The following is a 27,265-nucleotide window of genomic DNA, read 5'->3' as shown; positions in this document are numbered from 1 at the left end:
AGCACGGAAATTGCGTAAACGCCGCGTGCCCCTCTTGTTGCTCTCGGTTTGGCTTGGCTTGGTTCGGTGCGGTCCGTTTCGGTTTGTTTTGTTTCCTGCCGCAGGCTGACACACGCAACAAACAATGGCCAGAAGTCAAATGGCATAATAAACGTATTTATGATGGAGGACCCGAAATGAGCATATGACGATGACAAATCCCACACCCAACTGGAGGTGTGTGTTCGAGATGGTAAAAGGTGGGGGTCGAGGAAACGCAGCCTCCCACTCGGTCGCCCTGACATTTCAAGAATCCAACCTTGGATATTGCCAAATGTGGTCCTTCAGTTTTAAGCCTACAAAGTTGTGCGCTAAGCCTGCGAAAAGTACGGAACGGGAACGGTAGAGAACTACGGGCATAAACATATAGGAGAGCTCTGTCATTGCATTTGAGGGCCGTTGGTTCAGCGCTCACCGAGTGGAGTACATAGGCGACAAGGACGACCGACCGACCGAGCGAGCGAGCGAACGCCCGAGTGGGTGGCACTGGAACAAGCGCAGACCCACTCCTTCCGGAGGTCCGAGTCGAAGAGCCGAAGTGAAAGGCAGTGGCTGCCACAGGCGGGCGCGGTTTGGCAACAAGGACCTACATTCAGTCGGATCCTGTCCTTCGGCTCTTATCGGCCCGATTTGGCCTAAAAAACGAGCTGCCGCGGCCGCAGTGTCAGCAGTCCTCATTCAGACGCGAATCCGTTGACAACGCGGTCGCCCCAGGGGCGGATGACTATATCCACGGCCCACGACCCACGATATCGCACCACGGAAACGACCACGCGTAGTGTTAACCTTTCGAGCGTCCATGTCCTGAAGCTGATTTATCCGGGGGAGTGTTTGTTTGTGCTTGCCCTGGCCCATCTGCACCTGCAGGTGTGGGACTTCCCTACTTTTCCGCGGTTCGTCCTTAAGGAATTGCATCTGCTCTTGCAGCTTCGCGTTGTTCCAGCCCCCAGTTTAATTAGTTTGCCCGATTTGTCTCGGTGTTGACACTTGGTCTTACGCCCCATTGCGCCTTGGGGCCACGTTAAGGACCATATCGGCATTGGCATCGCCTCCGACTTGGCCAGCAGGCATGTAAGCTCAATTAGGTCCCGAGCACTTTCACGCTCGAAAAAGGTCCCAATCCAATTTCGAAAGGAACGCCAGTTGCGGAGCTACACGGAAAAAGTTCACTTTCAACTTAGTATCCTTAGTAAAACCTTTCAAACTGATTGCACTTTTATCTTTCAACTTGGAAAGTATACTATGGAAATGCACTATTCTGCTTTAATAATTTTCTTGATGTATTGCAAGCAAAGATATTTTAAAACTTTAGTTTTTATCAGAACTGTGTTGATCATACAATTTTGAGATTAGGAATCCCTCTGTTTGAAAATGAAAAGGTGTGTTTGAAAGCCTTTTATTTATTGTACGATACACGTTATTTAGTATTGTAAATGCATTATTTTTGTTTGCTGTGCGTGGTCAGTTTGAATTGTGTGCCAAGGGGTCCTTAGTCGCCAGTTTGTCTGATGTGGACACTCCCATGGAACCGCACAAAAGAATGTCGCACTGGCTTCGTTTGTTACCAATTGTTTCAATGCTTACTGGCAATTTTTTGGCACTCAATCGAAGAGTGCTGCGTGCGCTTGGCAGTTGTGCTTAATGGAATTTTTATGCGCTGCTATTGAGTAGCTCAATTGCTCGTTGGTTCGATGGTTGTGTGTCGATTTTTTGAGGTCAAAGGGCACGCTCCCTGGCTTTTCAATTTCCCCCAATACAGCAGCCATACAATGGCAGAACGGGCATTAAAATTAATTAGCGACGCGCATGTGTTGCAACGGCGGCGGTGACCATGTCCCTGAGCCGATGCTCTTGGCTCCTATGCCCGATGCCCAATCCCCTCCAGCTGCATTTATCCAGGCAGCCAGCATCTGGCCTTATCTGAAATATGCACACGAGGCCTTGGGCCGCCGACTTTTTCGTAATGTCAGCCAAGGCAACGTCAACCAGCTGACGAACGACACAGCCATTGCATTCCGCATTCGGATTCGCATCCGAAACGGCAACAAACTGTTGTAGGTGATATCAACCCAAAAAGCAAAAAATAAAAAACACGAAAGGGTCCTTGGGCGCTTTTCTAGCGAGTTTCTAGAAAACTGCATTTATTGTGCGACTTTATGGCAAACGCAGCACAATCCCCGGATAAACGAGATGTTGTGCGGACATGAGTGCTAATTAAAAACTGTTCTCTAATCCAAAAGCCACTCAACTTCCTGCATATCCTACACAAGCCAACGAAATGCCAAGTGACGATGCCATTTTTATAGACCTTTTCTAAAATAACCGAGATTCGAGATACGACTACAGATAGTGATAGCGAAAGCGAGGCGCCAGTGAAAGTGCCATCCGCCCAATCAAGACGGCCGAATGATTTGATGATGGCAGCCAGCGGGCGGATTCGCAAGCGAAAGCATAAAAGCCATACAAGTGGCGACGTTCCCACTACAACGACTAGTGTACCCATGCCCATTTCGACCACGGCGCCTGGAAAAACGGTCGCGGAGACAATGGAGGAAGCCGCCCTCGCCGGGGATTACAATAATTTCACGCATAATTTCGTCGATTTTCAGAACCTCTTGAGTTTCAACGAATTGAATGGCACTAGTAGCAGCGGTGGTGGAGGTGGTGTAGGTGGTAGCAGTGCTATCAGCTCGTTGAGCGCATCGAGTGCCATTAAGCTGAATAACGGCGCCATTACGGACACTCTGCTTGGCACGGTTCTCACTACGGCAACGGCCACGGTGGCTCCGGCGGCCAGTTCGCTTCTAGCCACCTTGGCGGCCACCACAACAGCATCGGCGAGAGGATCGCTGGCGGGCAAGTCCTTGGCTATTGCTGACGCCACTTCATCCACCTATTACTCCAACTTGCTGAACCTATCGCCGGCCACCACCAGCTTGATCTCGGCGGCTGCGGCCACCAAGTCGTACAACGACAGTGCCCTCCGGTGGGAGCAGCTGGACGGAAACGTGGACTTCGGGTTCGACCCACTCTACCGCCACTCGCTGGCCATGTCCATGGTTTACTGCGTGGCCTACATCGTCGTCTTCCTGGTTGGACTCATCGGGAATAGCTTCGTGATCGCCGTCGTCCTGCGGGCTCCTCGCATGCGGACGGTGACGAACTACTTCATTGTGAATCTGGTGGGTGGAACCCGTAAATCTCGTGGACGAACCCCATTAATTTGAAATAAAATTTACATTCCCCCTCTTCAACGAAAGGCCATTGCGGACATCCTGGTCATTGTCTTCTGCCTGCCAGCCACTCTGATTGGCAACATCTTTGTGCGTAAGTATCTCCTTAATTCCGCAAGATGCCGACGAGATTTATTTGCCACTGGGGGGCACATTAGCTGCTAGGGAGAAGCCGAAGTGTTTTTGTTTGTTCTGCATATTAGCCCGATTTATGTACTGCAATTAATCGCCGCTTAGATAAAGCCCTGCCAAATGGCGATGACGAAATTTGTTGCTCCTGCGTGCTTACGCTGCGTATGCGTAATGTGTCCGATATGTTTGGGCAATGTAATGGACCCTCATTAGACCTAATGTCGGCATAAATGTCCGAACAAAAGTGCTCATACTTCTGCTAAAAACAAAAATGATGGGACTTTATTACTCAGTTATATTTACTTTCAACAGACATAGACTGGGTTTCCGTTTACTTGCAAACTGCATTTTATGTGCCAGACTCCTTGGCTTTTTCCGAATTTTTAGTACATGCACAAAAAAAAAATAGCAATGGCGCATCTGGAAAGTGCCAAGCGTTAGTATCAATATTTAATAGCTTTCAGTAATGGTTGACCAGCATAAACTTTATAACTTTTAAAATAGACTGCCAAGACAAAAACCAGTTATTCATTTAATCAAGGGAGTAAATCGCACTCAGTACGAAAGCCAGCAAGATAAATTTATTCAGTGTACTTCACCAGAAATGTGGCAGATTTTCGTAGCATCGGATGCTCGCACTCAATTAAATAAATTTGTACTTTTTCCTTGGGAGCCAGGGCCAAAGAACAAGTGTCTATTTAATTAGAGGGCAATTCCACCAAATCCCAGAGACGACCCACAAACGACCCGATAAACGAGGCTACGCATAATTGTATGCTTTAATTTAAATAAATTTCCCTGACATGCCTATCCATCCGTCCATCTATCCATCTATCTGTCCCTCTCTGCCGTCTTGCACCCCCAGTCGGTTTCCCTCCCGCGACTTCCCCGCTTGCATTCGTAACGAACTTAGAGGACTGACATCCAAATTGATAGTCGTAGACCTGGGCGACAAGGTGAGCAGGTTGGCAAATGTCTATGCAAATCGCCGTCGACATGGAAAAATTATCGAAATCCTTGGTAAATCAAATTCCGATTGTGGAGCACGCCATGCAAGCTCCATCCTTCACTGCAATTTGCCTTCGATGGCTACCCCAATCCCAGTCCCAAGTCCCTAGACCCAAATCCCAATGCCAGGTCGTAGGCTCGCAGGTTGTGCCAAGTGTTGCCAATTAAGTGGCTCCGCCCTGTGAGAACTCTCCCTTTCTTTTTGCTATACAGCGATACACTGGCAAAATTTCAATTTCATTTTAAATGTTGGAGTACAAGAAACATTAATTGTGCAGCTACAATTCTTCAATACAAGATTATGAAATCAGGCTAGCTATAATAATGATAATTTTATAACACTTCTCCAATGTCAGCATTGCTTATTTACTACTATTCCAAATTTTTTAATTTTATTTTATTTATTTAAAAGTTCTTTCCTAACTCTGCAAGAGCTTTCCAATTTATATATAAATACATTTGTAGTAAACAATTCTCAGTTAAAACTAATCTCAATTTAATTTATGTAAATACTCGTTCCTATCTGCTGATTATTTGTTAACCTGAATATTAATGTTACATACCAGTAACAAATGTATTAAATGTATTTTCAGTGCAGCTCGGCACTGCACTTGATCCCAACCCATACCTCCCCCAGAGACGCCCACTTTGGGGCAAATGTAGTAGACGAAGGCTGCCGAGTGAGAATCGCCAGAAACGAATGAAGCGAGTGGCGAAAAGTGAATGAGTTTACCTCCGCCTGCATTGTGTATCTGTATCTGTATCAGTGTCCGTGTCCGTGTCTCCGTATTTGTGTCCATGTCACTGCGCACTCTCTCCGCTTTCTCTCGCCCGCTCTCACTCCCGTGAGTGTGTGCTCGCTGCTGTGCATGTGTTGGTGCATTGGTGGCTGCTTTTCGGGGTGGCCCAAAGGATCATCGACACAAAACTGACCTAATTTCACAAATTCAAGCTGGGCGCAGGGCCGACAGCTCTTACTGGGTCACTGGGGGTGGTGGGTGGTGGGTGTTGGTTGGTAGTTGGTAGGGCTAGATGGTTGAATGGTTGTTTGGATGGAGCACCCTTTTGGCCGCCCACTCAGAAGTTTTCGTTGGGCATGTCTTAGTTTCAGCTGAGCCGCCGATGCCTAGCAAAAACGGCAGTCACAACAAATTGCAGCCCTCCTGCTGGCATTGGAGCCTTTGGGGTGGCAAATGCTCGCCCCTTCAACTCTGAACCCCACTCACATTCCTATTCACTTTCGACAACCTGCTGAAGCTAAAACGAAGGCAACGAGTTCCCAGCGACAGCGGTGAAATAGCACTAATGCAGCGGAAGAAACATGGGTTGCCAACTATTCTCATGTGTATCACAATATTTACAAACGAAAGTTTCACGCATTATTTTCTTTCATGATTAAAGAAAATACATTTTTTGGATTTAAATTAAATTGTTCTTTTATTTTGTCAGTTAATGATTCGCCAGAAAAGATTATAACTCTTCCAAACACTCTTCATAATCATTACCAGTGTAAATTCTGTGGTTCTTCTTCTTCACGACTGTCCTCTAGGCTGTCCTAGGCTGTCCTCTAATACACATTTTCTCCTTGTGTAGCATAGTGCGTGGGAGCTTGAAAGTTTGGCATACTTGCACATCGAGCATTTCACATTGCTGTCGGATAGTTCCCACTACTCGCGCTAAGCGAGCGGCAAAGTGGGCGGGATGTGGAATGGTCGCCGTGTTTTGCTACCGAAATGAATTATATGAAATCAAATTCGAGCCGTCAAAGACGACGTCGCCGTCGCAGTCGCAGCTGGCAGCGACGCCCACGGTGGCCATCGCCGCTGGCAGCGCCATTATCTAAGCACACCTTCAAGCCTCAGAATTGCAATGGAAGGTTGTTTGCATTCAAGGCTCTTTGCGGCTGGATGAATTGACCTAAATATTTCGCTTGGCAAACCTAATAGTCAGGGTTATACACACACACACTTGCGAGTGTGCCAGTGTGTGTGGGTGTGTGTGCGTGGGGTGGAGTGGGCTGGGGGCACCTGTATTGGGGTGGGCCTGTAGTCTTTGTAGGTGGTGGGAGGTGGTTGGAATGTGGCGCTGGCCCTTATTTATGTGTGTGCTTCGAAATCCAATAAAATGCGAAATGAATTGATTTCCCAGCAACGATGCCGCCTTGAGACGAAGGATATCCTTGCAACAGAAACAAAAACAGCCACAGCCACAGCAACGGGAACACAGGCAACGGCAATTGTCTGAGATGGGGCTTTATGGCCATTGTTGTTCTATTTTATCAATGGGAAATCGTTATCATTACGGCCCTTTTTAGATCCGCATCTCCCGTTGGCTAAATCTTGCAGTCACGTTGCCAGTTTGATCATTAAGGGGCCACGTGATTTGTGCTGGGCGAACGCGGCATATGCGTAACTTGGTGGCAGACTCTCCCGCATTTCTGTTTCCCTAGCCCAGATGAAGTCATTTTTTAGCTCGCCAATTGTATTTTAATTTAGTCTCTACGTGCCGTCGGCAAATGGCATCTAACCTCTGCCCCCTCCACCTAAAATCTGCAGCCTCTTGGCTCCCTCAATCCCATATCTCACCTCGAGGTTCCTCGATTCAGATTCCTATTTCTGTTTCCACCCCGAGACCCACGCGCATTTTTCTGCGAACTGGCTGTGGTATTCAATTGTCCCGAAGAGCTGCCACAGAAGTCGCCGCAGGACGTGACGCCGCGGCGATAATCATAACAATAACGCATTTGCCAGAAGTGTTATGTTATGCTTATTCCATGGCCACTCCACTCCACTTCACTCCCACTCCCGATTCCAAACCTGCGGATTTGTCACGCCTGATTATTTCATTAACTTTACGATCCAACTCCGTGTCTGGCATTCCCGCCACTGGAACGAATCCGCAATGCCCGGAATAATCCAATCCACTTCGCCTACTCAGAGGACACAATCACAGATTGGGAGATAGAAATATAACGAAACTTTGTTGGACATACTTAAGACTCAGATGAAATTATTCCTTGAACATAATGTTTTTTATTTTAAATTTTATTAACATTTTTTAAAAATCATGCAACACCCACACCACCAATATTTTTGTCTGTGTCACAAGCGAAAAACAAAAGTTCTGTCTGAAAGGAGGGTAAGAGGCTAATAAATAAAAGGCTTAAGGCGCACTTGACATTTCTTAAGGGCTGATGGGGCGCCATCACCCCACTACCCACAACCCACAATCGAAGGCTGCCGATAAGTCTGAGTATCGATTGGTATTATCTCCTGCAGTTGATCAATATTGAGCACCAGCCTTCTCGTATAAATGGAGGCGTCTGTTTGCCATATGTTGCCATGTCAAACACACTCCAAGTCGGATCAAACCCCCATCTCATTCGCACCTTGGCGCGATGGCGGGATGACTGGATGTTTGCAGAGCAAACCGTGGAGGGTTTGGCTTCACTTGAGGCCTCAAACGGGTAATGCCACAAGAAGTTTCTGGTTTGCCCCGTCACGCAAGGCAATTAGGGTTATTTTGGTACCTACAATTATGTTTGTGCAACACATTAATGTAGCCTAAAGGTTGGGGTTATTAAAAGATTGGTTTCGTATGATTGGGTATTCTTAGAAAAAAAACATATATTATCTGAGCTTGTGGTATTTAAAAATAGCTGCCGGCATAATTGTAAGCCCTTGAACTATAGATTTAATTGTTTTATATAAAATACGGGATTTGCGGTTCCATAAATATTTATTATTCCTTTTTAGTCGTTTTAAGTAAACAAAAAACCCATTTTAAATGTCAACGTTTCTCGTTAGTTGGAATTCTCCAAGTCAGTGAGCTGGACAATATAATAAGTTGAACAGTGTTGAACGCTTTAGCCTGTCAAAATACCTTCCATATTTAGTAAAAAGCCATTGTTTGTTTGGGATTATCGAGAAGTCACTTCACTGCGCTAAGCTAACCAAAATTTTAACTTGGTTAAGACACTTGACTGCCAGAGTGCACTGATGCTAACTTTTATCCCAGACAAACCGTCCGAGTCACGTTTGCCTGTCCTAATAGAATTGCATACACAATTAGATAGTTTATTTGTCTAAGGGAAGTTGGGTGAACATGTATTTTTGAAAAAGTTCACCCTGTGGCACTGCTAATCCGGTGGCCCGCAAGTGATGGAGCATTTCAGAACCGAATTTGAATTTAAATTGTTTTCAAGCTACTTGAAAGCCAAAGTTTGCCGAGTCAAGAGCTCCCGCAGACAGCCATATATCAAAGTTCACCCTTATCAGCATAATATCAAGTGAGTGGCCAAATACACTCCCATTAATAGCCTTGGATCCAGTCTGTTGCACATGCAGGTCTGCCCAAAAGCCATTTCAAATCGGAGGAATAAAACCGAAAAACCCATTGGGGCTGCTGTCCTGAGTACACACTGTTGATTGTTTGCCATTGGGGAGAATGTGGATGTCTTCCCTGCACACCCTGCATACCCTACAGACACACATGATCCTGTCCAGAACCTGTCCACAGCCACAGAGTTCACTTGCACAAAGCGCCACAGCGTCAATAATATTTATATTTTTATGTGCCAAATCACATTAAAGTTAGCTTTTATTGGACTGCCTCGGCGGCCCACGGTGCGTATGCATAATAAAAAGCGACAACAAATCGAGATAAGACAGGCGAACGAGACAGGAAATTAGGAGCCCCATGACGCAGGAGGCGTCTCCCTGTCGAGCATTGAACTGCGTGAACTCTTTGTGCCAAATTGCCAAACAGCCAACAGCTAACTGCTAACTGCTAATGATGTGTGGGCCGCACTTGCACTTGTTTAATTGCCATTCAATATGTCATGAACCAAGCGCCTTACTCCGCCCGCCTGTCATCAACCTTGGGAAGTTCCCCTCCTTTTCAACGCCCATGTATGCTTTATAACCTTTTGTGTCTGAGTGAGTTATGCCTCTTAGCATAAAAGTCATAACGCTCAACTATGCGCAAGTAGGGCCCGTGTATTCCATTTACCATCTCCTGCCACAAAATGGAGTAAAAGGAATACAAATTAAGTTAGGCAGTCCTGCGGTCGGTCCACTGCGGTCTGGGTCTGGGTCTAGGCAAACAATGCTCTGCCCCCAGGACCCCACATTCTGCCCCACCCACTCCGATGGCTGGCCGCAATCTGAGACTTGTCACCAAATTATGAATGATATGCAGCACATAAATCTCAGTCAGCAAACAACGACGGGAACGTGGGCGGCGGCAATGACAAGAAGAATTGAACGCTAACCAGAACTCGAACCCAACTGTCCGTGACTACCACTACCACCACCACCACCATAAGGATAACCACTAGCAGTGCACTCGGGGAAAATCAGTGGCTATAAAGAAGTCCATAAGCTTGTATAAATTTGATTATCTCCCAGCTGTAAACTATAGGTACTCAATATTAAATGTAAGATATTGAATATATTCAGCCATTAAAATTCAGGTTCGATATATTCCTTATTCGTATCCTTAGCAATATTAGTTTTAGTTTGATAATATTTTCATTATTTTGTAGGCTAAGCAGTTAAGATAAATGGTCTGACTTATGGCTTATGATTATAGAAATACGCCCTTTACTAATTGGAATATGGCCCAAAAGAACTAAAAGAATCTTATGGTAGGTTAGCCACATTAAGTTGCTACTCGTGGTTAGGACGCGAAGTGTCTTTGGGGGATTTTAATAAAGCCAAAACTCATTTTAGTTTTCATAGGCCCTCAGGTTTTCTTCAGTGTATTGCTAGGCCACCGGCAAGGACAATGCGACCGAAAGTTACTCGGCCAAATTTGTGCATTGTTTATAGCCAATATACTAATATACTCACCTCCCACTCTCTTTTCCCCTTTCCCCATCCAATTCGCGAACCGCTGGAACTCGCAGCCTGGATGCTCGGATGGCTGATGTGCAAGTTTGTGCCCTACATACAAGGTGTCTCCGTGGCAGCCTCTGTCTACAGCCTGATTGCCGTTTCCCTGGACAGGTAAGTTAAAAACACTCTCTCCAATACGTGGCTATAAACTTTTATTGTGGGATCGTGGTTGTGGGGTTCAGGGAGGCATTGGGTCTGGTAGGGATCGGGATCGGGAGCGGGAAAGGAAAAGGGATTGAAACTGGACCGTATTCACTGCAGTTAATGATGCACGACGACAGCGGGGGCGGCATGATGCACTGGAACCAGGGGAACCACCGGCCTGACGGCATGCACCGCCACCACGGGCTTGTGAACGACGGGGGTGATGACCTTGACGGCTGCCGGATGATGAACAACATGGCTGGGAGGAAGAGAGGGAGGGGAGAAAAGAAATGACTGAGTGGTCCGGTGGTGCGATAAGCAGATTGGAAATGAATGGCCTTACGAGTGCACCGAGTGGGCTCCATGATGGATGATGGGCGTGTGGACCACCGCCGGGTGCGCCACCACGGGTGCCACGGCCACCACTCCGGGATGCGCGTTAGCCTGGGAGGCGGCGAAGGCGGCGAGAACGAACAGCTGCGGCGGATCAGAGTTCACGGATTAGCCTGATTAGTGGTATTAGACGGAGCAGCAGGTGGCTGCCACTCGGCAATGCATTTGGTTAGATGTGGCAGACTTTAAAGCACATATAATTCGTTCTGGGTAAGATAAAACCGATCCTAACAACTGACTAGCTGACTAATACAGCTTTAATGTGTTTAAATATAGACTTGAAATAAAAACAAGAGAGAACGCTATAGTCGAGTTCCCCGACTATCTAATACCCGTTACTCAGCTAGTGAAAGTGCGAAGGAGAGTCTTCAACACCGACAGTTTTTGGCGATTTGTGGGCGTTAGAGTGGGCGTGGCAACATGAATCGAGAAACTTGCGCTGCTTCTATGTCTCTGAAGTCTGTATTCTCAACTTTCTAGCTTTTGTAGTTCCTGAGATCTCGACGTTCATACGGACGGACAGACGGACGGACGAACGGACAGACGGACATGGCCAGATCGACTCGGCTATTGATCCTGATCAAGAATATATATACTTTATATGGTCGGAAACGCTTCCTCCTGCCTGTTACATACTTTTCAACGAATCTAGTATACCATTTTACTCTACGAGTAACGGGTATAATTAATCAAATTAAAGTTAATATTTTTTCAATGCCTTGGATTTTTGTAGCAACTATTTCTTTTGTAACATGCGATAGAGCAAAACAATTTAGTATTCACATCATAAGTATTCGATGCTTGCATTTAGACTTTTAACAACATCTCCTGCACACTGATACTCACAACTTTGAACATTTTGAGGCGGTGTTTTTGGCGGGATAACTAAAGTTGGGAAGGTAGCTAGGCTAATGACTTCTAATTGTCGACTGGTGACAACTTGAGCTCCGAGTGCGGCTTTTATAGGTGGCTTGCACCAGGCGACCGTTCCGAAAGTGAGCGCCACTCAATGCAATCGGCTGCGGGGAAAACTGGTCAGTATGGCAGTTAGGCAGTTGGGCGGTTAGGCAGCTAGGCAGTTATGTAGGAGAGTCAGTGGAGCAGTCGTCTCAAGATCAAGTTCATCATATGCTTCTATGGCTCACCTTGTCCGTATTAGGCGCTGCTTACAATCAATTTCATGTTTCTCGTTTTTTGTGCATTTTCAATTGCCTTAGAATGTTGTTAGCCGCGTTACCGATATTATTTATACCATTGGTGGTTGGCCGCCAGGAATCAAAGTGCCAGCCCTGCGTTTCCTGGCTCATAAAGAAAATAAAAAAGCGATAAATTCGGCAAATGTCGCGGTCAACTGATTTATCAAGTGATGCTGAAGTCCCTCGACGTGTGCCAGTCATAGCCCCAAGGACAATAAGCAATAAGACTTGCCAGTCGCCCGTCGCTTTATGTGCACTTCCATTTATATCAATTTCTGACCACAATCGGAGGAGGAGTTGTGGCCAGAGGCTTCTGTTTCTGCCACTGTCATTTTTCAGCCAGCGGGACAAAGGCATAGCGCATCACTTCATCGTTTGGTCACCCACAGGCCCGCATATCAGCCACCGCCCACGCTTAATGCCAACCCATCCAAGTCCAAGTCCAAGTCCAAATCCACATCCTCATCCACTTCCAAGTCCCAGTCGAAGCCCGAGTCCAGCGCCATCGATGTCCGTTTATCCAGTTGTTTTGCTGGGGTTTTCTCCTTTTACGAGCCATCGTAAACTGAATCGAAATTTAAGATTTATTATCTGTAACATGAAACTTAAATCTCCCCACAGACTTTGGGATCCTGGGCCCATAATGCCCCTTCGACTTAGCTTATCACTTGCTTATACTTGTATTTATACTTATGCCACTGTCATTTAATTAGGGTATTTTCTTGTCTGAATACGTATGCGTATATAACTGGATGGCGTATAATCATAAAGTCTATAAGACAGCTTACTCGCTTATAAACATAGTTGTGTCTTTACGGCGCTGGCATTGCGGCTTTTGTGTCTTCGTCGCAAATGTCAACAGTGCGTATGGGTAACCGCAGTAGGAAGCGAAATAAGAGCCATAAAGCCACGTGGATCTAGACAGAAACACGGGATAATGTGGAAATTATTAAATTAATACACTTGCTTCTTATTATGCGCTTTAAAATCGCGAATATACAGCAATTGGTTTTAGTTGTACTCGGAAGAAAGCTTTGTAGTCTTGTATTTAAGAAGGAATTTGTCATTTAAACCTTGTGGCTTTATAAGTATGGTAACCATTCTGAACTCAAGTCCTTAGAGATGGTACTCAGGGGAATTGACAACTACCGTGGTTACCAAAATAATAATGGTAATTTCATTTTTAGCCAGCAGTCTTTCCAAAGTACATACAAATGTAGCTTAATCTGTAAGGCTATTTCATTTATGAATAATCATAAAATAAAATTTAAACGCATATGGCGAAATGTTGGTTTTTAAGCTCAGAAAAATGTTGACACCATCAAAAGTGTAATCAATATGATTTAACCAAGTTTCCACATCAAATTAGAGGTTTAGTTTCTATTAGAGTGAACCAACGAAAACTGCTGATTACTTTTTCCGAGTGCGTTGTTTTCCCAAAAGAACTCAATTAAGCTCTCGCCTGATTTATGGCCGTAGAAGTCGCATGGGCAAATTATGCAAATGCAATTGGATTGCTCTCCTATAAATAAACGTTATGACAATTTGATTATTGGCTTTGCGGACAGCTTTGTTTGGTCCCCAGGCCGCCCACCTTTTTCGTTGAGATGAGGGTCTCGGCCACATTGTTTAGTTTGCTATTTTTAGTCCGGAGCCGGAGGACTTGGATTCTGGGGTAGTGGCCTGGCCGCCCTCTAATGGAATTACCGCTGTGTTATCTGCCAAATGTTTTGGCGGACAGAAGCAGGCGACGACCCAAAGTCCAAGTCAAATTTACCAGCACAATGCACGTAATTACATGGTTCGGGCCAGGAGCAGACACCCAGTTGGTCCGAGACAAGTCTTGTCTATGACCACTGAGCCGACTGCACTAAGCTAAATGAAAAATGCTGAACTTGTTGTTGGCCCCATACCGACTCGTCTCGCTACCTCGCAGCTCTTATTCAAATTACAATTCATTATGGCAAGCAGAATAAAAAATGGCACCCCTGCTCCAAGATTCCCATCACGCTATGTGTAGCAAAGGAGCAGAAGCAGCCGGCGGGTTCAATAGTCGAGATTGGAAAGCGAACACTCAGCAGAAAAAGGCTTAAGGATGGCTGCTGGTATCCTGCGTGTGCGAATTAATCAGCGGAGATATTTGCATGCTTCTCCTAGTTGAAACGGTGTCGTCATCGTCATCGTCGCCTCGACTCGACAGCTTGATGATTGCCATTATCCTTGACGGCTCAGAGCCGTCAACGGCATCTGGAGCTTCTGCTCCCGATCCCGCTCCCGCTCCTGCTCCTAAGAAGACTCCTTCTTTGAGTACTATATTTGGTAAAAATCCCCTTTGTTGCGACTCCCCTCTTGCAGGTTCATTGCCATCTGGTGGCCCCTGAAGCAGATGACAAAGCGACGTGCTCGCATCATGATAATCGGCATATGGGTAATCGCGCTGGTGACCACCATCCCTTGGCTGCTCTTCTTCGACCTGGTGCCCGCCGAGGAGGTCTTCTCCGACGCCCTGGTCTCGGCCTACTCGCAGCCGCAGTTTCTCTGCCAGGAAGTTTGGCCTCCGGGCACGGATGGGAACCTGTACTTCCTGCTAGCCAACCTGGTGGCCTGCTACCTGCTGCCCATGTCCCTCATCACACTCTGCTACGTGCTCATCTGGATCAAGGTCTCCACGAGGTCCATCCCTGGCGAGTCCAAGGACGCCCAAATGGACCGCATGCAGCAAAAGAGCAAGGTGAAGGTCATCAAGATGCTGGTGGCCGTGGTGATCCTGTTTGTTTTGTCCTGGCTGCCGCTCTACGTCATCTTCGCGCGTATCAAGTTCGGCTCGGACATCTCGCAGGAGGAGTTCGAGATCCTCAAGAAGGTGATGCCGGTGGCCCAGTGGCTGGGCTCCTCGAACAGCTGCATCAATCCCATCCTCTACTCGGTGAACAAGAAGTACCGACGCGGATTCGCGGCCATCATAAAGTCGCGCAGCTGCTGCGGACGCCTCAGGTTAGTTAATTTCTAAATATATTGACCTAATATATACAGATACAATATTTATAGACCTAAAACATTAATGTCAAATTTAATTTTCGAGCCTTAACCTTTTTTCCAACCTAACCACCTAGGTACTACGACAACGTGGCCATCGCCTCCAGCACCACCAGCACACGAAAGTCATCGCACTACCACCAGAACAGCTCGAGAAAGAGTCCGAGCAGCAAGGGCAACGCGGTGTCATACATCTACGAGCATAACTCGCTGCGGCGCCACAACATGATGCTCAAGCAGGACAGTAACCTGTCGCAGCAAATGCTGCTCAAGCAGGACTCTCACGGATCTCGTCAGTTCCTCATCAAGCAGGAGAGCTCCTGCAGCGATGCCTCCGGGATCAGGCGACCCCTCTGCCAGCAGGACAGCAATGGCTCCAAGGTGTCACTGTCCAAGCAGGACTCAATTGTGTCATACATGGAGGCTCGACGGGCGGCGGGACACGGTCTAAACGACACTCTGGTGGACAGGGATAGTGTCTCGATGGACGTTGGCCGGCGACAGGGCGCCACACCGAGCTCCCTGCTCGATAAGCGGCAGAAATTTGTGAAGCAGGACTCGGTGATCTCGTTTGTTGACCAGCGACCAGAGCAAAGGCGCCATCAGCTGGTCAAGCAGGACTCGGTCATCTCCTTCGCAGACCAGCGACGCGGACTGCTCCACAAACAGGATTCGCTCATGGCCAACCGGACGGGTGATGCACCCACCCACCACGTTTCCATTCTGAAGAAGACCGACTCGCAGATCAGCTACGGCAGTTCTACTTCTCCTCGCAGAAATGCGGATTTCTACGAGCAGGCAACATTGGGTTGAAGGAGCTCCTAACTCTGGTAGATAGATACCAACCACCATATGCGTGGGTCGGTTTCAGTTAAACAAGTGTGATGAACTACATTAGGGGCTTATGTAATGCAGAAATTTCAAAGCATAATTAAGATGGTTTACCTTCGTTAAACAGATGTGCTCTAATAAGTTCTTGAATCACACAAACCCCTAGGATTTATTGCTTAACAAATCGACCCAACCTAACATACAAAATAAAGCAACGATACCAAAAACTTACCGAACCACAAAGGAAATCTTAGCAGATTTCTATAGCAGATAGACTCAGACAGGGTCGAATGGAAGTCGAGTGATAGGCCTACGATTGTGATACAAGTCGGCGCGCTGGTGGGTTCAGAATTAGTAACTAGGCAGTGCCGCACGCATCCGTCCCGTCATCGTCGTTGGGATAGGGTTAGGTTAGTGGACGGGATGGAGTGCCAGTGGGGACGGACATCGGGATGGACCAATAGTGGGTGGGTATATCTAATCAGAGATCGCTTAGCTAAGAACAGATATGCCACACGGGGTTCGAGCAACAGGACTTCTCCACACACAGACACCACAGAATGCAGAAAACAGAATATAGAATACACTAAAGACACTGAAGACACTCCCCACAGATCTAATAGGTAATAGATGTTTTATACGTGTTTCAGAGGTACTACGCAAGATAGGAACTACTCCTTGGCTATGGCTATATAATACCTATATGTACCGTTACGCAGTTTTAAGATGGTTTGTACTCGCAATTTGCAATATCGAAAAGTTTGGTTAAGAGTGGGCGGAACAACGTGGGAATCGAAGGGGTTAAAATAGCTTAGCTAAACTTTTTGTACGACGGCGAACGTGAGTGAAACGGGCAAGTCCAGTATCATAGTTGAGAAACGAAAACAAAACAAAATGAGATAACACCGAGGTCTAAAGTAACGTACCTACTAAATTTTTGTATGGAAATTCTTACAATTTATACATATATATTTATATTGATTTTGGAATAAGCAATATGCAATACAAGCGTATGTCTGCGCGTACGCCGTGTATCTATCAAACAACAATAATCAATTTTATTAGAATTTTACACAACTGAGTCGCGGCAGCGGAAATGGCACAGCAGCGGAAATGGGTTAGAAGACGCAATGCACCGGAAGGCGAGTGAAAACGAAAACGATTGGCGCACCATACAAGCTTTGTTATTGTCCAATCGCCGATTATTTCGATATTTCGATGTTTCGGTGTTTCGGTAACCATGGGCAGAGGCAGCAGAGTTAGTTAAGGCATCAAACGCGCACAAAGTAACACTTGACCATGCTGGGACAGAGTAGATTAGGGGGAATGGAGTAGTCTAGGGATTAGGGCTAGATTAGGATTAGAGCTGGACGAAGGAGTAGGTTGTCCGCTAAGTGAGCACAAAGCAGTCAAAGATTTCGCACTAAACGTATCACTACAAACTAACAAAGAAGCAAACAATAATCGAACTCAAATTCGTTAAACACTAAACACCAATAAACTTTAAACTATACGAAATAAAATTTTAACGGATATCGCAAGGGGGCAAAATCAATGGTAAAACTATGAAACTAAACGTAACGATTAACTATGCAATTTTATTGTTAGCCAAAATTTTATAACTGTCAAGTAACGAACAAGTAAATATTTATATGTATACAGAATATATCAAGCATAAAGCATACGTTATATATCTTTATATACTTCGATTGCATTAGGCGCGGATCGGTAGAGTTTTGGTTGGCTTTGGTGTAACCGAGAATGATTTGATCAGAGATTTAGATTAGTCGAACCTATCGTTCTCTGTTTAGACATGGAAGGCTAAGACCCCGATCCAAAAATGGAAAAAGTAGAACACATGCACAGCCCGTTCAAAACTCCAGCGCTTAGTGTAAGGCAAGAATCTACAATGAGGAATATCAATAATATATTTCAAATATACAAACATATATTTATATAGGCCTAGCGATTCATATGTTAGCAGTATGTGGCAAGCATTCACAAGAGCGAACAACATCGTCTAGTAAACAAGAGATTACATTTATATAAATACATACATATTATATGCTGCAAATACGAAGGGCGCGCAATAGAATGTTCTTTCCCGCTTTTGATTCCACTTAAAAAAGAAAGAATTAACCCGGAAGTTGCGAGCAGGCTGATTTAAGCAAAGTAATATTTATCGAATACCCCAATTTGAACTTTAGGTTTTAAAGTTTTAAAACGTAGAGCATACCCATACTCACATGCATGTGCATTATGTTCGTTATTTACCGATGCGGAATACAAAATAACATAAAATATTTAAAAAGTGATCGCGCGTTAACCAGTTAAACCGAAAGAATGGCATTAAAGGCAACACAATATTATATATGTAAATATATGTGTTAATGAATACATATATATGTATATTTATCGCATAGAACTAACACCAAAGATACATGCATGTTAGCAGAAATAATAAATAAAAATACAAACTAAACTTCAGTGGTAATAACTTAATTGGAGGATCATTTACGTTATGCTTTCGATTTCGACTACAAATTTTAATTAGTATTCTTAGTTTGATGGAATAATAAATAACACCAGAAATGTAGAATACTTTTTGGCAAAATGTATTTAAAAGCTAAACGAAATAACACTGGAGAATGTTCTTGATGGGTATAATCCATAAATCCATAGATAACGATCATACGTGGTGATGGTGCCGCTATCTTGAAATAAAATAAATTCCACTTGAGAATTTGAGCTCAGCTCTTCAGCTCTTGATAACCCCATCCAACTAGATTTATTGAAGCTATCTGTGCTTAAACTTTTCACCAAAAAGCTCTGCCTATTAATAAGCGATTTACATCTATGTATGGTATAAAGTAGTAGAGATCGAACCTAGTCTTTTATTGAAAATCAAATCGAACAGACTTGCCATGAACCGCTGGTTGAATCGCGTTGCCGTTGTAACTGGTGCCAGCGCCGGAATCGGAGAGGCCTGCTGCCGGGATCTGGTGGCCAAGGGAATGGTAGTGGTGGGCCTGGCCAGGAGGGAGAAGGTTCTGCAGGACATTAGGTCCTCCCTGCCCGCCGATCAGGCTGCTCGCTTCCACACCCGTCCCTGTGATGTCAGCAACGAGCAGCAGGTCATCGATACCTTCGCTTGGATCGATCGCACTCTGGGTGGTGCCGATGTGCTTGTCAATAATGCCGGGATCATACGTCAAATGAACATTACGGACCCGGAAAATTCCGCTGATGTGCGGGCCGTTCTGGACGTAAATGTGTTGGGAGTAACCTGGTGCACCCGCCAATGGTTCCTATCGCTGCAGCGCCGCAAGGTGAACGACGGTCATGTGGTGGTCATCAACAGTGTGGTGGGTCACTCAGTTCCGGCTGTGGAGGGCTTTAGCTTGAACATGTACGCGCCCTCCAAGCACGCGATCACAGCCTTGACCGAAATCCTGCGCCAGGAGTTTATCAAGAAGGGCACACAAACTAAGATTACGGCAAGTTAAACCCGCTCGTCAAGCTCGCATAAGTGCTTTTAATGATGTATCTATATACACGTGTCCGATTTTAGAGCATTAGCCCGGGAGTAGTGGCCACCGAAATTTTTGAAGTCGGCTCTTGGGAGCAACCCACTGGCATGCCCATGCTGCGATCGGAGGATATAGCCGATGCTGTGTCCTATTGCATCCAGACGCCCCCAACCGTTCAGATAAAGGAGCTGATTATCAAGCCGGTTGGTGAACCCTTTTGAAGTGTCCACTTTGATACGAACGTTAAGTTTGCTCAAGTGCTCAAAGTGCTGAGCATATAGTACAATTGTGCTGAGCGTTTCAATAGTAGTGCAAACAAATAATAATCGAAAAATTTAATTAAAAGAAAAATACGCCCAAGGTCGCTATTTAATCTAAACTTAGAAACAGTTGTAAACTGGTTTTTGGTTACCCCAAACTTTGAACTGCCTTTCTAGTAAACCTGTTTGTTCATCAGGAATATGAATAATCAGTTATTAATCTTAATCTAGCGATTTTGAATAACAATAATTGATGTTAGCAAAACTTACCTAGACAACCACCCGCACGATTATCTCTCGATCAGAGGATTAGGGGCCAACATGGATAGGAAATTATTATTCAGAAATAAATAATGATTTCTTCAAATCAAAAATAAAATCAAATTAATTACAATAACGACATTTAAAATTAACAGTATTGGAAATTATCTATTAAGTGGTCAATCCACCCCAGACATGATTATGTTTATAATTTCAACAATTTCCCCAAAAGATAAACAACGTGGACATATACTTTTGTTAAAGTCTTGCAAAAAACTTATCGAACTGCCAAGAGACAGGTGTCTAAATAAAGTCACTGAACTTCGGTTAACAGCTGATAGAGACAGTAATTTATCCAGATCTCTCGCCATGATTCATAGTTGCATCGGGTTGCCGTCGTCCAGTGACGGAATTGGAGAAGCTGCTGTCGGGAGCTGATAGCCAAGGAAGTGATGGTGGTAGGACAGGAATTTGGGTGGTGCCTACGGGCTCATCAAAAAGTCGGGGATCTGATGAATGATCGAATGATCTGTGGGTCGCTCTAAATACCCGGTATAAATTGTATATTATATTGATTTCCCAGTTTAAAGCATCTGACGCCCATTGAAGATACGAATACACTCAGTGGGTTGGAACACCGGCAAGTCGAAGCAAAGAGCAGGGTATTGAGCCAGTGCAATTTCAAATGGCATGCAAGCTATAAAACTTGAGTTCACTGTCAAGCTCGTCCGCGAGCTTGTATAAACCTTTGTTTCTTGATAAGAAATGACATGGGCTTTGTGTGGGCCAACTAAAACAACAAATATTTGTACTTGAATACAATGGATCGTTGTAGCAGTTGAATAAACTTGCTGGTGTTTGAAAATAATATAATAAAAAGTAGTTAGCATGGTAATAGTGGAGGGCGGTATGTGTGTGTGGGCATGTTATAAAGCAATGAAAAAAAACAAGAAAACAAGAGAGAACGCTATAGTCGAGTTCCCCGACTATCTGATACCCGTTACTCAGCTAGTGTAAGTGCGAAGGACAGTTTTTGGCGGTTTGTGGGCGTTGTGGGCGTGGCAAAAAGTTTTTTGGCATATCGATAGAAATTTACAAGACCAATATAAAAATGAAAAAATATCAAAACATTTTTCAAAAGTGTGGGCGTGGCAGCTTTGGGCGTTAGAGTGGGCGTGACAAAAAGTTTTTTTGCAAATCGATAGAAATTTACAAGATCAATGCAAAAATGAAAAAATATTAAAACATTTTTCAAAAATGTGGGCGTGGCAGTTTTGGGCGGTTTGTGGGCGTTAGAGTGGGCGTGGCAACCTGAATCGACAAATTTGCGCTGCGTCTATGTCCCTGGAGTCTGTATACTTAATCTCAACTTTCTAGCTTTTGTAGTTCCTGAGATCTCGACGTTCATACGGACGGACAGACGGACAGACGGACGGACAGACGGACGGACAGACGGACAGACGGACAGACGGACGGACAGACGGACATGGCCAGATCGACTCGGCTACTGATCCTGATCAAGAATATATATACTTTATATGGTCGGAAACGCTTCCTTCTGCCTGTTACATACTTTTCAACGAATCTAGTATACCCTTTTACTCTACGAGTAACGGGTATAACTATGACTATTTGCAGCTGGCAACTTACCCGACTTCTGGAGTGGCATTCTGTATTTATCAATTATTTGTCCTTAGCGGCTACCATTTATGTTCTAAGTTCTATTAAATTAATAAAATAAAACAAGAGAGAACGCTATAGTCGAGTTCTTCGACTATCTGATACCCGTTACTCAGCTAGTGTAAGTGCGAAGGACAGTTTTTGGCGGTTTGTGGGCGTTAAAGTGGGCGTGGCCAAAATTTTTTTGGCGAATAGATAGAAATTTACAAGACTAATAGAAAAATGAAAAAATATCAAAACATTTTTCAAAAGTGTGGGCGTGGCAGCTTTGGGCGGTTTGTGGGCGTTAAAGTGGGCGTGGCAAAAAGTTTTTTTGCAAATCGATAGAAATTTACAAGACCAATACAAAAATGAAAAAATATTACAACATTTTTCAAATGTGTGGGCGTGGCAGTTTTGGGCGGTTTGTGGGCGTTAGAGTGGGCGTGGCAAAAAGTTTTTTTGGCAAATCGATAGAAATTTACAAGACCAATACATAAATGAAAAAATATTAAAACAATTTTCAAAAGTGTGGGCGTCGCAGTTTTGGGCGGTTTGTGGGCGTTAGAGTGGGCGTGGCAACATGAATCGACAAACTTGCGCTGCGTCTATGTCCCTGGAGTCTGTATGCCTAATCTCAACTTTCTAGCTTTTGTAGTTCCTGAGATCTCGACGTTCATACGGACGGACAGACAGACGGACAGACGGTCATATCGACTCGGCTATTGGTCCTGATCAAGAATATATATACTTTATATGGTCGGAAACCCTTCCTTCCTCCTGTTACATACTTTTCAACGAATCTAGTATACCCTTTTACTCTACGAGTAACGGGTATAAATATTCATTTTGAATAATTGGGCAGTAGTTCATTAGATCATGTTCGATTTTAATAACCATTTAAATTCAAACACGATATAATTTGGTGTTGGGTATCGATTCCAACTATCGATTGCAAGCAAAGTGAAGTACCTTTACTGACCTGTGCTAAGAACGTTGTTCAACTCTAGCCAGCAGTTGTAGTTCGTGTCGGGATTGTTTTTTAGATTAAAATTCCATTACTTTTAGACCATTAATTGCCGAATTGGTCAACTCTTCCAAATTGTAAAAAATTCAGTAGAGCCCCTTTTCACGGCTTTCACCGCCGTTGCGTTTCCTTGCCCTCCAAAGACAAGCTAATTGAATTACCCACGCACACAGTCGCAGCCCAGCAATCCATCGCCTGCGTCATAAGCTATTTTCGTCGATAATAGGGCCAAGAATCCGATCCAGAACATGGACCCCAATCAACAGACGCCCCAGGAGACGGTGGTGGCCCCCGTTGCCCCGCTGCTGGAGGATCAGCTGGAGCTGGACATGAAGCACTGCTTTGAGAACCTGATCGTCATCGACGTGGGTGCGAATTTGACCAACAAAAAGTATAGCCGTGATCTCGATTCCGTGGTGCAAAGAGCCAGAGACGCAGGTTTGTGTGTGAGATACGGATACTGCATATGCAGGAATATTCAATTAAAAAGGACCGGGCAGTGTCTTTGTTTTGGGGCGAGGCTGCGAAAACACCCAGGCAGCCAGAAGGTCGGGCTATTGGCGAGCAACAAGTGGGCCTATGTTTTAATATACGTATGTGCTCTTGCAGAAGGCATTACGAACTTAATGGGAAGTGGGAAGGTAGCTTGAGACCCAGAAATATACTTCAGATTTTCAACAGAACTTTATAAATATGTATACTTAAAAGATTAATGCTAAATGAATATAAATAACACTTTATTAGGTTTGTTTTTCACCAAAAAATTCATTGAACGCATTAACTCAAAAGGAAACAGTCCAAACCTGATAAGAGTATCTGATCTTTAACTAGCAGAAGTCACATATTTTCTCTTTCTACATAAGTCTGTAGCCCAGTGCAGGTTGCACTAACTTTCTCCCGCCTTTCCTTTTTCAGGTGTTCAGAAACTAATGGTTCACGGCACTTCGGTCAAATCGAGCAAGGAAGCGCTGCGCCTTTCGCGCATCTATCCCGACATAATCTACTCAACTGCTGGCATTCACCCGCACGACTCAAAGTCCATCGTGGAAGAGCCGGCCACGTGGTTCGACCTGGAGCACATCGCCCAGGCGCAGGAGTGCGTGGCGATTGGTCCATGTGGCTTGGACTACCAGCGGGACTTCTCCGAACCGGACGCCCAAAAGCAGATCTTCGCCAAGCAGCTGCAGCTGGCCATCCGGCTAAATAAACCTCTGCTGATTCACGAGCGGTCGGCTCAGCTCGATTTACTCGAAATACTTGACAAGTAAGAGCCATAGATCTGGATTACAAAACATTTAACTTTCAACCCTACGCAGATTCGAGAATCTGCCGCCTGTGATCATCAGAGGTTTTATGGGCACCGCCGAGGAGGCGCTTAAGTACCTAGAGCGCAGGTTCTACATCAGCCTGACGGGCTACCTGTGCAAGGACAAATCCGATACTGGCGTCCGCCGCTTGCTGGAGGACGGCACTTTGCCGCTGGACAGACTATTGGTGGAGACGGATGCTCCGTTCATGTACCCAAACACAAGGGCTTCCAAGCTGCCGCAACACGTAAAGACTGGCATCACCGAACGTTCATTGTTGTACTTACATAGGTCCGGGACGTACCATATTCTATAATAGGTACATTTTCTAATTGTTCAAAGTACTTTCCAGATATTGTACCTTCCAACGCAACGAGCCGTGCAGTTTGCCCGCCATTGTGGAGATGATAGCTGCCTTCATGAAGAAATCCCCGGACGAGGTGGCTTTGGCCACCGCCTTCAATGCCCTGAAACTGTTTGGCTTGTCCTAGAAAACGGAAACGGAGCCGCATGGAACTGAACGACAAAGTGTGCCAACCAGCAGCTTTAAACCCCTAACTCTATAGATTGAACGAGCCTGAGATTCACGATAGACTCATACCAATGTGCCTTAACCACTATTCGAATTCAGGATAAAGCGCTTATCCTGATCCCCACACATACACACATCCACACATACGACCCCCATTGCATGCGAAAAGTACGTAGACGTTTATAACTATATATTCAACCCCCTGCCGTAAAGGTGCAATCTATCACTCGAAGTTTGCAGGGTCTAGCTGTAAGTTGTTGGAATTTCCGAGCAATTGCTTTATTTACTCGAGTACCCATAGAAACGGTGCCAAGGTGGTGCCTCGTGAACGTCGACTCCGGATTCGCACGGGGTCAGCACTTCACGCCTCGAAGCGCGCTTCGAACTCGCTCCCGAAGCGATAGATTTAAATGTTAAGTGCTGCAGCTTGTCTTTTGTTTGTTTTTTCTGTATTTAGGCTAGAATCAATACTTTTAGTTTGTGTCTCTGTTAGCCTGTAGTCGTACTTTTGTACATATTTATTCTTGTTGCGACGATAACGATGATGATTATGAGAAACGTAATGTGATCATTTTAAAAGCTAAATATTTATATGATATTCAACATACAAACACATTAGTTAGGCTATGAAACATATTGAATATCTTGCGCCTATACAAACTATATATTAATATATTTACATATACAAAGCGTTGTACTGAACTGATCGACCCGCGGAGGTTGCATAAAATCCGCTTTGTGCCCATTGTCCGCACACAGACACACACTATTTTCCATTTGAATAAAGCGAATTTAAAAACCCAAACGAACAAAAGGCCGCTTTGAGACGTCATTACGTGTATTTTTGGTTGGTTAGCACACTTAAAAGCGTTGAATATTACTTAAGTCCTCAAATTGCTCCAGCTGGTGCAAATTATCCCACCAGAGTTTCAATCGATGCTGTAGAATCAGAGAGAACCAGGGTGTCAGCGGGGCACTAAACTTGGCCACCGCCTCGTCGATTTTATCGCGCCGCAAGTAGCGCACCTCACTGACCTCGTTGCTATTTGGACGAAGCGTCACGTCTTTCTGCAGGAACAGGATATAGTCTATCTCGTGCTCGCCCCACACGCCGTCGCCTGTGTCTGCGTAGTGGATGCGGGTCAGGTAGCGAAAGTCCTGAGGCTGCAGTTCTTCCGTAGGAATGCCCAGTTCGTAGTTGAGTCGCCGCTGGGCAGCAACACGAATGCCCAGGGCGTTACTCTCCTGGCGCTCCTGCTCAATCTCGTATAGCGGATGGCTGCAGCACGCGTTGGTGTATGTGTTGGGAAAGGTTATCTACGGATACAGTTAATTATGGGTTTTATGAAAAACAGATTCCTTAAGATTTCACCTTATGAGCCGATCGCTTTTGCACTAGCATCTCCCCCTGAGAATTAAAGAGGAAAACACTGAAGGCTCGATGGAGCTTAACATCTTTCGTCTCTGGATGCACCCGGTGGCAGTCTGCCTTTGAGGCGGCCCCAATGGTCTGGTCATTTGCGTCCACCAGGATGCACTGCTCCTTGAGTGCGTGAGCTTGCAGAGGGTCGTGTACGGAAAACTCCGTTGGCATCTGTCGCTGCTTTTGCTGGCCCACCAATCTCGTAGAGCAACCTCGCAGCCAGGATAAGCGTGGCAACAGGAGATTCAAACGAGAGACCAACATTTTTGGTTAATGACTAGTTTCGAGTGGGGCCAAAACAAATATGTGTGAAAGTGAAACTTCGTAATATAGCGCGCGCGGCTGCCAACTCGTTTGCTTTCTTCACGACCAGCTTGCAACACTGTCAAGGAAACAGCTGTTCCGGAACAGTAGTCGTAGCCCTGGTCCCAGTGATACACAATTTGCTCATAATCAGTTTTTCGCCCCCGTTGTCGAAATAAAAAAAAGTTGTAAATAGCCAAGGAACGGGCTAACAAATTTCTTCAAAAATGGTGAGCAATTAGCCAGCTTTTAGCTTAGACCCCCATTTGACTCTCCATTCGCCCAGATTCGATTCATACTTATACAAAACCGAGCTGGAAAAACTCGCCTGGCCAAGTGGTACATGAACTTCGATGACGACGAGAAACAGAAACTTATTGAGGAGGTGCATGCCGTGGTCACAGTGCGCGATGCGAAGCACACCAACTTTGTAGAGGTAGGATCGAGTCTGTATATCCTGTTGATGAACCGCTTCACCACATTTTTCCTTCGTAGTTCCGCAATTTCAAGATCGTCTACCGACGCTATGCGGGTCTGTATTTCTGCATCTGCGTGGATGTGAACGACAACAACCTGTGCTATCTGGAGGCCATCCACAACTTCGTGGAGGTGCTGAACGAATACTTCCATAACGTGTGTGAGCTGGATCTTGTGTTCAACTTCTACAAGGTGTACAGTGTGGTGGATGAGATGTTCCTGGCGGGCGAGATCCGGGAGACTTCACAGACGAAGGTGCTCAAGCAGCTGCTCACGCTTAATTCGCTGGAGTAGCGGCCCAAGTCATATATCGGATCTGCCAGATGCATTCCCCCAGGCGCTATACCCGCTTATCGAATCTTCTTTCATATACTATTACGCGTATTATTATTATTATCTTTAATGTGTTCTCTATGCAAACACTCAAATGTTAAAAGCCGTGTTTAGAAACAAATGATGTACCATAAGAGATTGTATGCAAAAGTTATGAGTTTTGGTTTTTTATGGGGTGTGATAGGGGTCAAATGGCGATAATTATATATTTTCTTTTCTGGTTCCGCCCACTCACCTCCGGTGG

The 27,265-nt window shown here is 45.2% G+C and overlaps 6 protein-coding genes across 7 annotated transcripts; 4 read left to right on the top strand and 2 right to left on the bottom strand.

The window, feature by feature from the left end:
* The first annotated feature begins 695 nt into the window (after positions 1–695).
* LOC26536068 (neuropeptide SIFamide receptor) lies at positions 696–18,391 on the top strand. 2 transcript variants are annotated; one of them, XM_039375561.1, is made up of 6 exons: positions 696–814; positions 2,280–3,221; positions 3,300–3,366; positions 10,321–10,420; positions 14,398–15,036; positions 15,156–18,391. In XM_039375561.1, exons 2-6 carry the CDS (start codon positions 2,454–2,456, stop codon positions 15,889–15,891), a joined length of 2,310 nt encoding a protein of 769 aa, XP_039231495.1. In that variant the 5' UTR covers positions 696–814; positions 2,280–2,453; the 3' UTR covers positions 15,892–18,391. The 2 variants fall into 2 exon arrangements, with proteins under 2 accessions (XP_039231495.1, XP_039231496.1); XM_039375562.1 differs by having other exon boundaries at positions 713–3,221.
* LOC6535921 lies at positions 10,445–12,582 on the bottom strand. Its single transcript, XM_002096501.3, has 3 exons — positions 11,693–12,582; positions 10,797–10,930; positions 10,445–10,712 (listed from the first exon to the last, which is right to left on the bottom strand). The coding sequence occupies exons 1-3, from the start codon at positions 11,702–11,704 to the stop codon at positions 10,571–10,573; spliced, it is 288 nt and encodes a 95-aa protein (XP_002096537.1). The 5' UTR covers positions 11,705–12,582; the 3' UTR covers positions 10,445–10,570.
* Positions 18,392–18,792: 401 nt separating the features above from the next.
* Positions 18,793–19,822, top strand: LOC6535919 (farnesol dehydrogenase). Its single transcript, XM_002096499.4, has 2 exons — positions 18,793–19,406; positions 19,481–19,822. The coding sequence occupies exons 1-2, from the start codon at positions 18,834–18,836 to the stop codon at positions 19,658–19,660; spliced, it is 753 nt and encodes a 250-aa protein (XP_002096535.1). The 5' UTR covers positions 18,793–18,833; the 3' UTR covers positions 19,661–19,822.
* Positions 19,823–22,602: 2,780 nt separating this feature from the next.
* LOC6535918 (3'-5' ssDNA/RNA exonuclease TatD) lies at positions 22,603–25,294 on the top strand. The gene is made up of 4 exons (XM_002096498.4): positions 22,603–23,084; positions 23,562–23,910; positions 23,963–24,244; positions 24,306–25,294. The coding sequence occupies exons 1-4, from the start codon at positions 22,895–22,897 to the stop codon at positions 24,442–24,444; spliced, it is 960 nt and encodes a 319-aa protein (XP_002096534.1). The 5' UTR covers positions 22,603–22,894; the 3' UTR covers positions 24,445–25,294.
* An 11-nt stretch (positions 25,295–25,305) lies between these two features.
* On the bottom strand, positions 25,306–26,269 carry LOC6535917 (isopentenyl-diphosphate Delta-isomerase 1). Its single transcript, XM_002096497.3, has 2 exons — positions 25,858–26,269; positions 25,306–25,802 (listed from the first exon to the last, which is right to left on the bottom strand). Exons 1-2 carry the CDS (start codon positions 26,170–26,172, stop codon positions 25,347–25,349), a joined length of 771 nt encoding a protein of 256 aa, XP_002096533.1. The 5' UTR covers positions 26,173–26,269; the 3' UTR covers positions 25,306–25,346.
* Positions 26,270–26,289: 20 nt separating this feature from the next.
* On the top strand, positions 26,290–27,175 carry LOC6535916 (AP-2 complex subunit sigma). Its single transcript, XM_002096496.3, has 3 exons — positions 26,290–26,441; positions 26,498–26,647; positions 26,707–27,175. Exons 1-3 carry the CDS (start codon positions 26,439–26,441, stop codon positions 26,980–26,982), a joined length of 429 nt encoding a protein of 142 aa, XP_002096532.1. The 5' UTR covers positions 26,290–26,438; the 3' UTR covers positions 26,983–27,175.
* The last annotated feature ends 90 nt before the right edge of the window (positions 27,176–27,265 follow it).

Source organism: Drosophila yakuba, chromosome 3R (genome assembly GCF_016746365.2).
Source record: "Drosophila yakuba strain Tai18E2 chromosome 3R, Prin_Dyak_Tai18E2_2.1, whole genome shotgun sequence".
NCBI classification, from domain to species: domain Eukaryota; kingdom Metazoa; phylum Arthropoda; class Insecta; order Diptera; family Drosophilidae; genus Drosophila; species Drosophila yakuba.
Note: the sequence above shows the minus strand (reverse complement) of the source record. Positions and strands in the feature narration are given on the sequence as shown.

Coding starts and splice junctions, on each gene's coding strand:
- LOC26536068 (XM_039375561.1), top strand. CDS start 2,454: ATGATGGCAGCCAGCGGGCGGATTCGCAAGCGAAAGCATAAAAGCCAT. Junction 3,367..10,320: donor GATTGGCAACATCTTTGTGC/GTAAGTATCTCC, acceptor TGGAACTCGCAG/CCTGGATGCTCGGATGGCTG. Junction 10,421..14,397: donor ATTGCCGTTTCCCTGGACAG/GTAAGTTAAAAA, acceptor CCCCTCTTGCAG/GTTCATTGCCATCTGGTGGC.
- LOC6535917 (XM_002096497.3), bottom strand. CDS start 26,172: ATGTTGGTCTCTCGTTTGAATCTCCTGTTGCCACGCTTATCCTGGCTG. Junction 25,803..25,857: donor AAAAGCGATCGGCTCATAAG/GTGAAATCTTAA, acceptor CTGTATCCGTAG/ATAACCTTTCCCAACACATA.
- LOC6535919 (XM_002096499.4), top strand. CDS start 18,834: ATGAACCGCTGGTTGAATCGCGTTGCCGTTGTAACTGGTGCCAGCGCC. Junction 19,407..19,480: donor GCACACAAACTAAGATTACG/GCAAGTTAAACC, acceptor GTCCGATTTTAG/AGCATTAGCCCGGGAGTAGT.
- LOC6535921 (XM_002096501.3), bottom strand. Junction 10,713..10,796: donor GGAGCCCACTCGGTGCACTC/GTAAGGCCATTC, acceptor TCTTCCTCCCAG/CCATGTTGTTCATCATCCGG.
- LOC6535918 (XM_002096498.4), top strand. CDS start 22,895: ATGGACCCCAATCAACAGACGCCCCAGGAGACGGTGGTGGCCCCCGTT. Junction 23,085..23,561: donor GCAAAGAGCCAGAGACGCAG/GTTTGTGTGTGA, acceptor TTCCTTTTTCAG/GTGTTCAGAAACTAATGGTT. Junction 23,911..23,962: donor TTACTCGAAATACTTGACAA/GTAAGAGCCATA, acceptor AACCCTACGCAG/ATTCGAGAATCTGCCGCCTG.
- LOC6535916 (XM_002096496.3), top strand. Junction 26,648..26,706: donor AGCACACCAACTTTGTAGAG/GTAGGATCGAGT, acceptor TTTCCTTCGTAG/TTCCGCAATTTCAAGATCGT.